The sequence below is a fragment of the Neoarius graeffei genome, chromosome 13 (genome assembly GCF_027579695.1).
Source record: "Neoarius graeffei isolate fNeoGra1 chromosome 13, fNeoGra1.pri, whole genome shotgun sequence".
Lineage (NCBI taxonomy): Eukaryota > Metazoa > Chordata > Actinopteri > Siluriformes > Ariidae > Neoarius > Neoarius graeffei.
The window spans coordinates 14,138,772-14,153,785 of record NC_083581.1 but is presented as its reverse complement, the minus strand read 5'-3'; the positions used below and the strand labels follow the sequence as shown (position 1 = coordinate 14,153,785).

The following is a 15,014-nucleotide window of genomic DNA, read 5'->3' as shown; positions in this document are numbered from 1 at the left end:
GTTGGGTCGGGGAGAGGTGGTCTCCACAGGGGACCGGAACAGTAAGTGATGTCAATGTTCCTTTTTGAACCTCTGGCCCCAGCTCCGCCTTCTCCGGAACCACCGACACCAACGCCACGGGGACCTCCTCGTTCCCGAGTTTAAGCAGATTGAGGTGGTAAATCTGTAGCGCCCCACCCCTGTCCGTTCGCCTTATCTCATAGTCAACGTCCCCGACTCGCCATGTGACCTCAAAGGGTCCTTGCCACTTGGCGACCAATTTGGAGCTCGATGTGGGCAACAGTACGAGTACTTTATCTCCCGGTGCGAACGCCCTAAGGTGTGTGCCCCTGTCGTACAGGCGGATTTGCCATTCTTGGGCCTGTCGCAAATTCTCCTGGGTTAGATGTGTGAGCGCGTGGAGTTTTGTGTGCAGGTCAATAATGTACTGAATTTCGTTTTTGCTTGGTGAAGGTCCCTCCTCCCAATTTTCCTGCAGTACATCCCGTGCGGCTTACGCCCATATAATAATTCGAACGGGGAGAACCCCGTGGAGGCTTGTGGGACCTCTTGCACTGCGAATAACAGGGGTTTGAGCCATTTATCCCAATTGCGTGCGTCCTCGCTTACGAAGTTTTAAATTATATTCTTGAGTGTGCAGTTGAACCGTTCGACTAAACCATCCATTTGTGGGTGATAAATGCTGGTGCAGATCGGCTTAATTCCCAATAACCCATACAGTTCGCGCAGTGTGTGTGACATAAACGAAGTGCCTTGATCAGTCAGAATCTCTTTGGGGATTCCGACTTGGGAGATGACGTGGAAGAGCGCTTCCACAATACTGAGTGCTGAGATATTGCGAAGAGGCACTGCTTCCGGGTATCGCGTTGCATAGTCCACCAGGACTAAAATAAAGCGATACCCTCATGTTGACCGATCTAATGGCCCGACGAGATTCATCCCAATTCTTTCGAACGGGGTCTCGATTAATGGTAGAGGGCGCAAAGGCGCATTTGGAATGGCCGCTGGATTTACTAACTGGCATTCGCGGCATGCCGTACACCACCTATGGACATTGCCGCGAATCCCTGGCCAATAGAACCGGGCCATTATTCGGGCTAGTGTCTTATCCTGCCCCAAGTGTCCAGCCATGGGATTAAAGTGAGCCGCCTAGAATACGAATTCCCGGTGGCTCTTGGGAATCAAAAGTTGTGAGACCGTCTCCTTAGTCTGAGTGTCCTGCGTCACTCGGTATAATCTATCCCGCATAATGGAGAAATAGGGGAAGGATGGGGTGGCGTTTGGCTGGAGCGTTTGACCATCGACTCACTTGGTCAAACACATGCCGCAGAGTCTCGTCTCGCGACTGCTCTAACGGGAAATCCGCGAGGGATTCCCCGAGAGAGGGAGGAGGAGCCTGCTGCTCCCACTTGGGCAAATTATCAAGAACAATTCAATTTTATATCACTGCTATGCAGATGATACCCAAATTTATCTTGCTCTATCACCTAATGATTATGCCCCCCTTGAATGTCTCTACCAGTGTATTGATCAAATCAACAACTGGATGTCACAAAATTTTCTTCAGCTGAACACAGATAAAACAGAAGTAATTCTATTTGGAAAAAAAGATGAAAGACTCAGGATTACAACTATTCTTGACACAAAGGGGATTAAAACAAAATAAATGGTTAAAAATCTTGGTGTTTTCATTGACAGCGAGCTAAACTTTGACAGGCACATGAAAGCAATCACTAAAACGGCATTTTATCACCTAAAAAACATTTCCAAACTAAGAGGACTTATGTCAAAAAATGATCTGGAAAAACTTATACATGCCTTCATCTCTAGTAGGGTTGATTACTGCAATGGCCTTTTCACAGGCCTGCCAAAAAAACACCATCAAACGACTTCAGCTGGTTCAAAATGCAGCAGCTAGGGTTCTCACACGAACAAAAAGAACAGAACACATTACTCCAATTCTAAGGTCCCTTCACTGGCTTCCAGTAAGCTACAGAATTGACTTTAAAGCATTACTGCTGGTGTACAAATCTCTAAATGGTACAGGGCCCAATTACCTCTCTGATATGTTGCAGCGGCCTAACCCAATCAGATCTACCAGATCGCAGCAGAAAAATTTACTGTTAAAACCTGTTGTTAAAACAAAGTGTGGTGAAGCAGCTTTTAGCTACTATGCAGTACAGCTATGGAACCAACTGCCAGAGGACATCAAAAATGCTCCTGCTGTTGGCAGCTTCAAATCTAGACTAAAGACCAAGCTGTTTTCAGATGCTTTCTGCTAAATTATTAATATTGCCATCTCTACATGTTTTAAACTCTTTACTTTTACAGTCACTCCATGTTTTAAATTTTACTTAACTTTTATTCTATTTTATTCTGCTTTTTTTTAAATTGAACTCTCATTATTATTTTATTTCTACTATTGTTTAATTCTTATTAATTTTCTTCCCCATTTATTTTATGTAATTTTATTTTCTATTGTTTACTGTTTTGCTTTTACTTCTGTAAAGCACATTGAACTGCCACTGTGTATGAAATGTGCTATATAAATAAACTTGCCTTGCTCCTCACTCTGACGCGGAGATGACGTAGATGGCTCTGTGACAGCTGCTTCCGCCAATGCCACACCGGGACCTCCCCCTGCTGAACTACGGCAGGACCCACTCTTCACTAAGTGAGTCATTAACTCCCGAAATCCCGGCCAATCAGTCCCCAAAATTATCGAGTGGGTAAGGCGAGGATTAGCCGCCACCTTTACACTAAATTTCTCCCCTCGAAATAGAATGTGGACCGACACTAAAGGGTAGTTGTGAACATCACTGTGCACACACACACACACACACAACACCTTCACCAACTGTGCTCCTCCCAATGCCTCGTCTTGCACCAGGCTTTGGTGGATTGAGGTCTGATTACAGCCAGAGTCCACCAAAGCCTGATACGTATCCCCTTGGACACTCACCGTTATGCGATACGCTCCGGCCCAATCGAGGGCGGTTCCTGGCGCGTCAGGGATCCGGACCACCGCGCCCACCTCCATTACCGAGCACTGATGCTGGAGGTGCCCCGGCTCCCCGCAGTGCCAGCAAACCGGCCCGGGCTTTCTCTCTGCACCGGCGCTCTGGGGCTCACTCACCTGGGGGGGGGACAGACACGGAAGCGGGAAACGGGAGGGCACCGCGAGTGCGGCAGGCCGGCTGGGGTGGAGCCGGCCCCCGCCTCCGCAGTGGGGGAACGGGGCGAGGATGAGACAGAGAGAGAGAGAGAGAGGAGATCTGCGATCCTGCTGTGGGAACAGCCGCCAAATGATCCTCCGCCAACTCGATGGCCTGATCCAGCGACGCCGGGCAATGGCACTGGACCCACTCCGCTGTTCCTTCGGGAAGCTGGACGATGAACTGCTCCAGTGCCACCAGATCAATGGTTCCGTCAGCGTCACGGATGTCAGCCCTCAGCCACTGCCGGCAAGCGTCCCGGAGTTGCTGGCCAAACGCGAACGGCCGGCTGACCTCCTCCAGACATAGAGCGTGAAAGCGCTGGTGTTGTTGTTCGGGGGTGCGCCCCACACGCTGGAGGACGGCCCGGCACAGGTCTGCGCAGACCAGCTGGCTGTCGGCAGGAAGCTGTAGCGCAGCCAGCTGCGCCTCGCCCGTTAGCAAGGGGAGGAGGCGCGCCGTGCATTGTTCCACCGGCCAGCCCGAGGCCTCTGCTGCTTGTTCAAGTAGTGCGAGGAAGGCCTCGGGGTCATCGTGCAGGCTCATCTTTGTTAGGGTGAGGTGGGGTGGGCCCGCGGTGGTGGACCCTGCCGACGCGAGGAGGTGCCAGAATGCCTGACGATCTTCCTGTTGCACCATCATCAGGGCCTCGAACCGTTGTTCTTGCTCCTTTCGGAGGGCGAGCAGCGCCTGGTGCTGGCTCTGTTGGGCCGTGGCGAGGGCGTGGATCAGGTCTGCAAAGGGGGAGGACTCCATGGGGCTGTTCTCCTCTGTGCTCCCCCGGGTTTCGGCACCACTGTAAAACTTTGCGCGGGTGGGTGGAGCACAGAAGTACAGCAGGCCAGAACTGAGTTTCCAAAAACTCTTTATTTCAGCACTTTTCAGTGTTTCACTCTCCCAGACACTCAGACACGCACACACACATCAGTCGTCTGGTTGGGGAGAGAGCGCTGTTCCTCTGCACTCTCTCTCCTTATATAGGGCGTGGTCGCTGGGAAGACACACAAACACAGGTTAATTGACATCAGATGTAGTGATTCTGCCACTTACCTTCCCTGACTCTGCCCTCCGGTCACAGACCGACGCTTGACCATGCCCCCGCTGCCACACATTCTTAAAGCAAAAACTGCATCCCGTACTGCTGTTCACAGATTGCTACACCTCTTCTCAATCTCGCCTCCAATACCCTTTCCCATAACTTCATGGTGTGGCTCATCAATTTTATCCCTCTGTAATTACTGCAGCTCTGTACATCTCCCTTATTCTTGTATATTGAGACTAGCACACTCTTTCTCCATTCATCTGGCATTTTCTCATTCTCTAGGAGCTTATTCAACAATCTCATAAGGAACTCCACAGCCGTCTCACACAAACATCTCCAAGCCTCAATCGGGATACCATCTGGTCCGACTGCTTTCCCAGTCTTCATTCTTTTCATGGCTGCCCTCACCTCATCCTTACTAACCAACTCTACTTCCTGATTTGCTGTCTCCAACGAATCTGACCTTTTCTCTCTTGGATTCTCCTCATTTAATAAATCCTCAAAGCACTCTTTCCACCTTCTTAATACACTCTCTTTGTTTGTCAGCACATTTCCATTTACATCTTTCATCACTCTTACCCGCTGTACATCACTCGCTTCCCTGTTTCTCTGCCTAGCTAGTCTGTACAGGTCTTTCTTTCCTTCTTTGGTCTCCAGTCTTTCATACAACTCCTGATATGCATCTGCTTTCGCCTTCACTACAGCTCTTTTTGCCTTCTGTCTCGTCTTTCTGTATAACTGCCTGCTTTCCTCGTCTCTCTGATCGTCCCAATTCTTCTTTGCTTTGCTTCTCTTTTATAATTTCTTGCACTTCTTTGTTCCACCATGTCTCCTTGTCTTCCTTCCTCCTTCCCGATGACCACCCTAGCACCTTCCTTGCTGCCTCTCTTACTAGTACAGCAGTAGTATCCCAATCTTCTGGCAGACTTCCATTACCACTCAATGCTCATCTCATTTCTTCCCTAAACTCCTTCTGATGATCAACCTCTTTTAGTTTCCACCACTTAATCTTTGGCTCCACTAATTCACGCTTCCTCTTTTTCACTTTCAAGCTCATCCTGCACATAACCACTCGATGCTGTCTAGCTACACTCTCTCCTGCCATCACTTTACAGTCTCCAATCTCCTTCAGGTTACCCCTTCTGCAGAGTATGTAGTCCACCTGTGTAGATCTTCCTCCACTCTTAAACATCACCCAGTGCTGCTCTTTCTTCTCGAAGTATGTATTGACTATTGCCAAATTCATCCTCTTTTTGAAAAATCAACCACCATTTGCCCTTCCACATTTCTCTCTCTTACACCATATTTGCCCATCACGCCCTCATCTCCTCTGTTTCCCTTGCCAACATGTCCATTGAAATCTGCTCCTATCAGCATGCGCTCCTCCCTTGGTATACTTTCTACCACTTCATCCATCTTTTCCCAGAAAGACTCTTTCTCTTCATTCACACATCCAATCTGTGGGGTATACACGCACACAACATTGATTACCACTCCTTGAATCTCCAACTTCATGCCTATCACTCTGACACCCTCTTCACATCAATCACGCTGTTGACCAATTCTCCCCTCAAAACAATACCAACACCATTTCTCTTTCCATCGACTCCATAATAAAACAACTTGCCTCCACCTCCAATGTTCTTGGCCTTGCTTCCTTTCCACCTCATCTCCTGCACACACAAAATGTCCAACTTCCTTCTTGCCATCATATCTGCTAACTCTCTCGCTCTGCCAGTCAATGTTCCCACATTCAGTGTTCCTAACCTCAATTCTAAGCTCCTTCCCTTCCATCTTTCATGCTCTCTCCTAACACACCTCCCCCCTCTCTTTCTCCTTCTCTGTTTTGATGCAACAGTAGCATACTTTCCACCGGCACCCTGTTGACCAATAGTACCGGAGGCAGTCGTTGTTAACCCAGGCCCCGACCGATCCGGTATGGTATTTCTCTTTTCAATCCACATGTTAGATTTGGCACGGTTTTATACCGGATGCCCTTCCTGACGCAACCCTCTCCAATTTATCCGGGCTTGGGACCAGCACCAAGAGTATGCTTATGCACCTCCAGTGGCTGAAATGGTGCTAACCTCCCAAAAATCCATTTTAATTCCAGCTTGTCAAGTCAAGTTTATTTGTATAGCGCTTTTAACAATAAACATTGTCACAAAGCAGCTTTACAGAATTTGAATGACTTAAAACATGAGCTAATTTTATTTCTAATCTATCCCCAGTGAGCAAGCCTGTGGTGACGGTGGCAAGGAAAAGCTCCCTCAGACAACATGAGGAAGAAATCTCGAGAGGAACCAGACTCAAAAGGGAACCCATCCTCATTTGAGCAACAACCGACAACATGACTATAACATTAACAGTTTTAACATGAAGTCAGTTTCGTTGATGTTATAAACTCTTCATTGATGGAAACTTGAGTGTAAAACTGTTCATGACGACTGCAGTCCTAAAGTTAGCAAGTCAACTGTAGGCCTCAGCCATAAAATAATTACTGTAAGTGTCCAGAGCATCTTCCAAGTGTGACTTTCAACTGTCCATATGGGGCCGTCCTCTACAAGAACGATGTGATGAGACTCCGACCAGACATAGGGCATCAGGATGGATCAGGAAGGTCCAAGGAGCAGAAGAGGTCAGCATCTCGATCCCAGGACCGACATGTAACTCAGAGGGACAGATGGGGAGAGGGGAGGGAGAGAAAACACAGGTTGTTAGGTATGCCCAATGTCACTTGAATAAGTAGGAACAGTATACATATTGCACGGAGTACAAGCAGGGACTCCGGCAAAACTAACTATGACAGTATAACTAAAAGGGGAGAGCCAGAAGGTAACACAGGCATGAGGGAGCTCCAGGACATAAAGCAGCCAGCCACTACACCGTCAACAAACTCGAGTGAGCAAGCGAGTGGGGGACTGACAGCATCCATACATCCCAGTTTACCAAAACACTGTATGCCTGAGGGCCCTCCAGATCTACACGTTTACCTCATAAACACCATTAACAAAAGGCTTGAATAAACAGATATGTTTTCAGCCTAGACTTAAATGCTGAGACTGTGTCTGATTCCCGAACACTACTTGGAAGGCTGTTCCATAACTATGGGGCTTTGTAAGAAAAGGCTCTGCCCCCGATGTAGCCTTCACTATACGAGGTACCAGCAGATAGTCTGCACCTTTTGATCCAAGTAGGCGTGGAGGGTCATAGAGGACCAGAAGTTCACTCAGGTACTGTGGTGTGAGACCATTCAGTGCTTTAAAGGTCAAAAGTAGTATTTAATAATTAATACGAAATTTGATTGGGAGCCAATGCAGTGTGGATAAGACAGGGGTGATGTGGTCATATTTTCTAGTTCTAGTAAGGACTCTTGCTGCTGCATTTTGAACTAACTGGAGCTTGTTTATGCACTTATTGGAACATCCAGACAGTAAGGCATTACAATAATCCAACCTGGAGGTAACGAAAGCATGAACTAGTTTTTCTGCGTCATGTAGTAACATTAAATTTCTTATCTTAGCAATATTTCTGAGATGAAAGAAAGCTATCCGGGTAATGTTATCAATGTGAGTTTCGAATGAAAGACTGGGGTCAATAATCACCCTGAGGTCTTTTACTGCTGCATGTGAAGAAACAGAAAGGCCATCCAGAGTTACTGTGTAATCAGAAAACTTACTTCTAGCTGCATGTGGTCCTAGTACAAGTACTTCAGTCTTGTCAGAGTTAAGCAGAAGGAAGTTAATAAGCATCCAGTGTCTAATGTCCTTCACACATTCCTCAATTCTATTAATCTGATGTCTCATCAGGTTTTGCAGAAACATACAACTGTGTGTCATCAGCATAACAGTGGAAACTAATACAATGTCTATGAATAATATCACCCAGAGGTAGCATATATAAAGAATAAAGCAGTGGACCCAAGACAGAACCCTGTGGAACACCAAACTTTACCTCAGTATGTCTAGAAAAATCACCATTTACATCAACATACTGAGAGTGATCAGTTAAATAAGACCTGAGCCAGGAGAGGGCCATTCCCTTAACTCCCACAACATTTTCTAGTCTATCCAGGAGAATGGAATGATCAATGGTATCAAATGCTGCACTAAGGTCAAGCAACACAAGCAGCAAGACACAGCCCTGATCAGATGCCAACAGTAGGTCGTTTACTACTTTAACCAGAGCTGTCTCTGTGCTATAATGAGGTCTAAATCCTGGCTGATACATTCATGGATGTTATTCCTATGTAAATATAAGCATAACTGTTGTGCCACAGCTTTTTCAAGGATCTTGGAGATAAAGGGGAGGTTTGATATTGGCCGATAATTGGACAGCTAACAGGGATCAAGGTCAGGTTTTTTAATCAGAGGTTTGATAACTGCTAGTTTAAAGGATTTGGGTACATAGCCAATCATAAGAGAAGAATTTATTATTTTTAGAAGCGGTTCAATTACTTCAGGTATTATCTGTTTGAATAGACATGTAGGTAAGGGATCTAGTACACAAGTTAAGCTTGTAATGCAACAAAACAGGACAAACACCAAGGGGGATGAATACTTTTGCAAGACACTGTATATAATAGGTGAGAGGCAGAGGGCTATGGAAACGGAGATTGATGCCGCCCAATGCACCTTAACTGCCTGGTTATTACTTGGACGGGAGACTGCCTGCCTGGGAAGACCAAGTCCTGGGACAGGAGGGACTTTGACCCTAATATTATGAAGTCATTTATCCACTACATCTGATTCCCCTTTGGATTTTTTTGTCCATCTTCAGCACCAGCAGGTCTTATTGGGATAGAGGGTTATGTTAAAGCTGTAGTCAAGACTCCCTTTGACAAGTCCAAGAAAAGTTCAAGACCAAGAGTAGTTGAGATTGAATCAACACTGAGCCTTAAGGGAGTTGAGGCCAAGACAAGATCGAGTCCGATGAAAGTGAGACTGAGTCAAGATTAAGCCTGAAATCCTTTTCAAGGACAAGCCTTACTTTAACCAGTTGGCTTCATGTGTGTATTTTTCCAATGATTATGCTATATTTTCTCAAAGGAATTATGTCGTCAAAATTTGTCCATGCAAACACATCTCGGGGTAGACAAAAGCCATATTTTGTGAGAGCAACACCCAAGTCTGAGACAAGTCTAAGAACAAACAGAAAACTTCTTGAGTCCTGCTCTATTCCTAGGTTACAGCACCAATGTAACCCACAATGGATTAAAACCTACTCTCAAATGAGGTCTCAATAACTAGGGCGCTACTCAGTAGGACAAATTCTTTCCCAAGAAGCATGCATGTAGGACTGGGAGTAAGGATTTTTCCTCCCACTTACCCATAGGTACCAGGTCTTGGTACTGGTTACGACTGGAGCCAGCAAAAGTGCTTGAGGGTCGAGGTTGCATGGGTGGGCTTGGGGAGCGAGAGTCATCTGCCACCTGAAGCACAAAGAAAATCAAGTATGTACACTATTCATCTGAGAATGAGAAAGACACAATAAAACATGGCAGTGAAGGCAGAGGCCTGTACCTGTACCTCTCCAGCGCTGTGGCTCCTCTGGCGGCTCAGATGCTGTCGATGGGCCAGGAGGCCGCTGGAGCGTGAGCTCTGTAGGGGCAGCCGTGGGTCGATGAACGTTGTGGCACGGCAGTTGTGATCCACAAAGAAGAGCTAGTGAGAGAGAATGCACAGGTAACACTTCAGGTGTCAGTTTGATCAGCGTTGTTAACATATTTTATATACAAAATATGGAGTAAGTAATAAACATTACAAGATGGTGTGATGCGTTTTTTTTTTTAATTTGGTTAACCAAATTGCTGTGATTTAAACAAACACACACACACACACACACACACACGGGAAAAAAGGATGTACTTTTGCAAGATCTAGCAAAATCTTTCTTGCAAAGTTTTTCATTTAGGTCAGTGTACTTCCGGGTCAGTTCAGGAACATGGAAACAAAGCTGTCACTGAGGCTAAACGCATGTAAAATACACCTATTATGTTTATGCTGGGACGAAGAGTGAAGCTTTCTAGCTGTTCATCTTCACTGTGTCCCGAACATGTCCCGTTGATTATGAAATGAAAACTCATAATCTTGGTTGCAATATAAGCTACAGAGACCCTGAAGGGACATGGAGGGGGGGAAATATGTATTTTTTTAAGTTTCCACAAAGTTTTTCATTTTCTGAAATAACAAGTAAAAACCTCTAAATACGTGGTATTTAGAGTTAACACACATTTAAAATTTGCTAGAGATAGAAATTCCTATTGATTTACCAGCACAAATCATAGTATATTCAAAATTGTGATGCATTATCAGCATTTACGGTATCTAGACTGTGTGACCAATCATATCGTCACTTGCTAGATGGTATGCACGTGACATCACTGTATGCAGAAGTCACTGAGTGGCAGAATGCCTCACTTACTGAGTGGCAGCATTAGCATTCAACTCGAATGCCAAAAAACCGCACAAAAAACACATCTGCAAAGTGGATTTAATGTCTTTATATTTGAGGACAATCTCAAAACGTCTCCCGCTGGTGTGTGCTCTCCATTGTTGTGGGTTCCATGTTGGTGAACTGACCCGGAAATACAATGACCTTAATAGAAAACTTTGTGGAAAGTTATAAAGTACATCCCCCGCCCCCATGTCCCCTGTAGCTTATATCACAGTACAGATTATGATTTTTTTAAATTTCATAATCAACAGGACATGTTCAGGACACAGTGAAGATGAGCAGCGAGAAAGCCTCACTCTTCGTCCCAGCACTTTTATTGAAAGGGTAAAATGTGAGCTGATTTTTTCACAGCATACTATCAATCACAGCAGACATTTCCATCTCTCCAAGGGCTTTTAAAAGCCTATAAAAGTTTAATAGAATGTCAGCAAAAGGTCATTACAATTACATATTTGCTTTTCTATTAGATGCTACTGTTATTATACCTCTCATTATATCCACTGTCTTTAAACCAGTTACAATCAACTTATTATACACTTTATGCTGCTGCCCCCATACTTGGTAAACATTGTATTAGTTTCCACTGTTATACTGATGACACACAGTTGTACGTTTCTGCAAAACCAGATGAGAAACACCAGCTTAATAGAACCGAGGAATGTGCAAAGGACATTAGACACTGGATGCTTATTAACTTCCTTCTGCTTAACTCTGACAAGACTGAAGTACTTGTACTAGGACCACATGCAGCTAGAAGTAAGTTTTCTGATTACACAGCAACTCTGGATGGCCTTTCTGTTTCTTCACGTGCAGCAGTAAAAGACCTCAGGGTGATTATTGACCCCAGTCTTTCATTCAAAACTCACATTGATAACATTACCCGGATAGCTTTCTTTCATCTCAGAAATATTGCTAAGATAAGACATTTAATTTCACTGCACAACGCAGAAAAACTAGTTCATGCTTTTGTTACCTCTAGGTTTGATTATTGTAATGCCTTACTGTCTGGATGTTCCAATAAGTGCATAAACAAGCTCCAGTTAGTTCAAAATGCAGCAGCAAGAGTCCTTACTAGAACTAGAAAATATGTCCACATCACCCCTGTCTTATCCACACTGCATTGGCTCCCAATCAAATTTCATATTGATTATAAAATACTACTATTGATCTTTAAAGCACTGAATGGTCTCGCGCCACAGTACCTGAGCGAACTTCTCGTCCTTTATGACCTGCCATGCCTACTGAGATCAAAAGGTGCAGGCTATCTGCTGGTACCTTGTATAGTGAAGGCTACATCAGGGGGCAGAGCCTTTTCTTACAAAGCCCCACAGTTATGGAACAGCCTTCCAAGTAGCGTTCGGAAATCAGACACAGTCTCAGCGTTTAAGTCTGGGCTTATCTGTTTAGTCAAGCCTTTTGTTAATAGTGTTTATGAGGTAAAAGAGTAGATGTGGAGGGTCCTCAGACAGAGTGTTTTGGTAAACTGGGATGTATGGATGCTGTCAGTCCCCCACTCGTCTGCTCACTCAAGTTTGTTGACGGTGTAGTGGCTGGCTGCTTTATGTCCTGGGGCTCCCTCATGCCTGTGTTACCTTCTGGCTCTCCCCTTTTAGTTATGCTGTCATAGTTAGTTTTGCCGGAGTCCCTGCTTGCACTCAGCGCAAAATGTATACTGTTTCTACTTATTCAGGTGACACTGGGCATACCTAACAACCTGTGTTTTTTTTCTCTCTCTGTCTCTCCCCCCCAACTCTATCTGTCCCTCTGAGTTACATGTCAATCCTGAGATCAAGATGCTGACCTCTTCTGCTCCTCGGACCTGCCTGATCCATCCTGATGCCCTATGTCTGGTCGGAGTCTCATCACATCGCTCCTGTGGAGGATGGCCCCATATGGATAGTTGAAAGTCACACTTGGAAGATGCTCTGGACACTTACAGTAATTCTTTTATGGCTGAGGCCTACAGTTGACTTGCTAACTTTAGGACTACAGTTGTCATGAATAGTTTTGCACTCAAGTTTCCATCAATAAAGAGTTTATAACATCAACAAAACAGACTTCATGTTAAAACTCATCTCATCTCATTATCTCTAGCTGCTTTATCCTGTTCTACAGGGTCGCAGGCAAGCTGGAGCCTATCCCAGCTGACTACGGGCAAAAGGCGGGGTACACCCTGGACAAGTCGCCAGGTCATCACAGGGCTGACACAGACACAGACAACCATTCATACTCACATTCACACCTACAGTCAAATTAGAGTCACCAGTTAACCTAACCTGCATGTCTTTGGACTGTGGGGGAAAGCGGAGCACCCGGAGGAAACCCATGCGGACACGGGGAGAACATGCAAACTCCACACAGAAAGGCCCTCGCCGGCCACGGGGCTCAAACCCGGACCTTCTTGCTGCGAGGCGACAGCGCTAACCACTACACCACCGTGCCGCCCTCATGTTAAAACTGTTAATGTTATAGTCATGTTGTCTGTTGTCGCCCAAATGAGGATGGGTTCCCTTTTGAGTCTGGTTCCTCTCGAGATTTCTTCCTCATGTCGTCTAAGAAAGTAATCTCAGAAATCTCGTTTTTCCTTGCCGCCATCGCCACAGGCTTGCTCATTGGGGATAGATTAGGGATAAAATTAGCTCATGTTTAAAGTCATTCAAATTCTGTAAAGCTGCTTTGCGACAATGTCTCTTGTTAAAAGCACTATAGAAATAAACTTGACTTGACTTCCTGTTACTTATGATATAATTTCCAGTTTTGCTGAGTTTCTGCACAGTCACACCACATAGCTCATGCTCATGATATTCAGGATTAAATCAGAAACAAAGGCGCAAATCAAATTCAGAGATTCAATATCACAGTGTATCACTATTAAACAAGACTCGCCCAGCATATGCTTCTGTTCATTATGGTATTTCTCCCACACACACCTTGCCAGTGTGGTCATGTTTCATCTCCCAGCCACGTGGCAGCTCAAGCTGCTTGTTAGTAAACAAGTTGAGGAAGGTGACCAAGTCTCGGTTGTGCTGGTAGCGTTCAAAATGCTGCACATCCCGCCGAACTCTACTGATCATGTGCTTCAGACACGTGTTGCTTGTAAACATGCGATAGGCACTCTGAAAGACAATGGAAAACTCTGATCAAAAGGTTTTTCCTTTCTGAGCTATTAATAGACCTGTTTGAGACTTTTTATGTAACTGAAATGATTAATACTGATTAGCAGGCACTGAGATAGGCTCTTTAGTACTAAGCTTTTATACAACATTCAAGATGAATTATATCCTACTCACATGATGTAATGTACAATCATGATACAAAGGCAGCAGTCAAATGCTCAAATCACTGCTAGAAATGTGCTGAAAAGATGAGGGCATTATTCAGTAAAGAAGGTCTAGGGGAATTCAAATCCAAAATGATGCAATGTAGTCTTTAAAATACCCACTGCACCACCATTCTGCCCAAGCAATAGGTCTTGTGTCTTATTTATCTATTGATCATGAGTAATAACAATTCGTAGATTTTAAAACTGTCCATCTTTCCTTTAAAAATGACAATAAATCCAACAAATACATAAAGTACACCCGACAGAATAACAAGAAAAGAAGAAAAATCTTTATTCCTCTTAGATCACTGCTTTGTTCTGGAAACCGCACTACTTTATCAGCATTTTGCATTTTATTAGAACAATGTGTTCTCAGAATTTGAGTGCATTATCCAAAGAGTAGAGAGGTGTGTGTGCGCGCGCGCATGTGTGTGTGTGTGTGAGAGCTGCACTTACAGGGTTGGAATGCAGCACAGTGAAGAAGTCAGGACTGGAGAGAAACTTGGCTCCAGGAGATTGAAGCAGCAGGGTGAGACGGGAGTGAGAGCTGGTCTGAGCCAAAGAACCATCTCTACGGTAGTCTGGCAAGAAGATATACACACAGAGCAATTAGATTTGAGTGTTGGCAAAATGTCCTGGGCTCAATCCACAATGCCAGGTCTTAAAGTTTAGTGATGTATCTTTGGAACTTGAGAGAAAAAAAAAAAAACCTCAGTAGAACATAATTTAAAAATTGCATTACCATACAACATCCTGAATGTTTCCTCTGAGCTTCACTTACGACAATAAACCTTTTCTCTTTGCACAAAAGTTCATGGGCCAAAAAGGAAAACATTATTGACACCAGGCTGGTGTAATGCCATAACTCACCAGAGATGGAGTGGGACAACATGTCCATATCATCAACAGGAGGAAAGTCTACGCTTTGCTCCTCTGAGCTCCTCTCGCTGGTCATGGTTCTACGGATGCTCTGGTACCT

At 44.9% G+C, this 15,014-nt stretch overlaps 1 protein-coding gene across 1 annotated transcript in view; it reads right to left on the bottom strand.

The window, feature by feature from the left end:
• Positions 1-15,014, bottom strand: part of hecw2a (HECT, C2 and WW domain containing E3 ubiquitin protein ligase 2a) — a 69,877-nt gene that overhangs the window by 29,472 nt on the left and 25,391 nt on the right. Inside the window, exons 12-16 of the mRNA XM_060937283.1 lie at positions 14,906-15,012; positions 14,492-14,616; positions 13,644-13,829; positions 9,780-9,920; positions 9,586-9,688 (exon numbers count right to left, since the gene is read on the bottom strand). Of these exons, the coding sequence (XP_060793266.1) occupies positions 9,586-9,688; positions 9,780-9,920; positions 13,644-13,829; positions 14,492-14,616; positions 14,906-15,012 (662 nt within the window). The remainder of the gene's footprint in view (positions 1-9,585; positions 9,689-9,779; positions 9,921-13,643; positions 13,830-14,491; positions 14,617-14,905; positions 15,013-15,014) is intronic.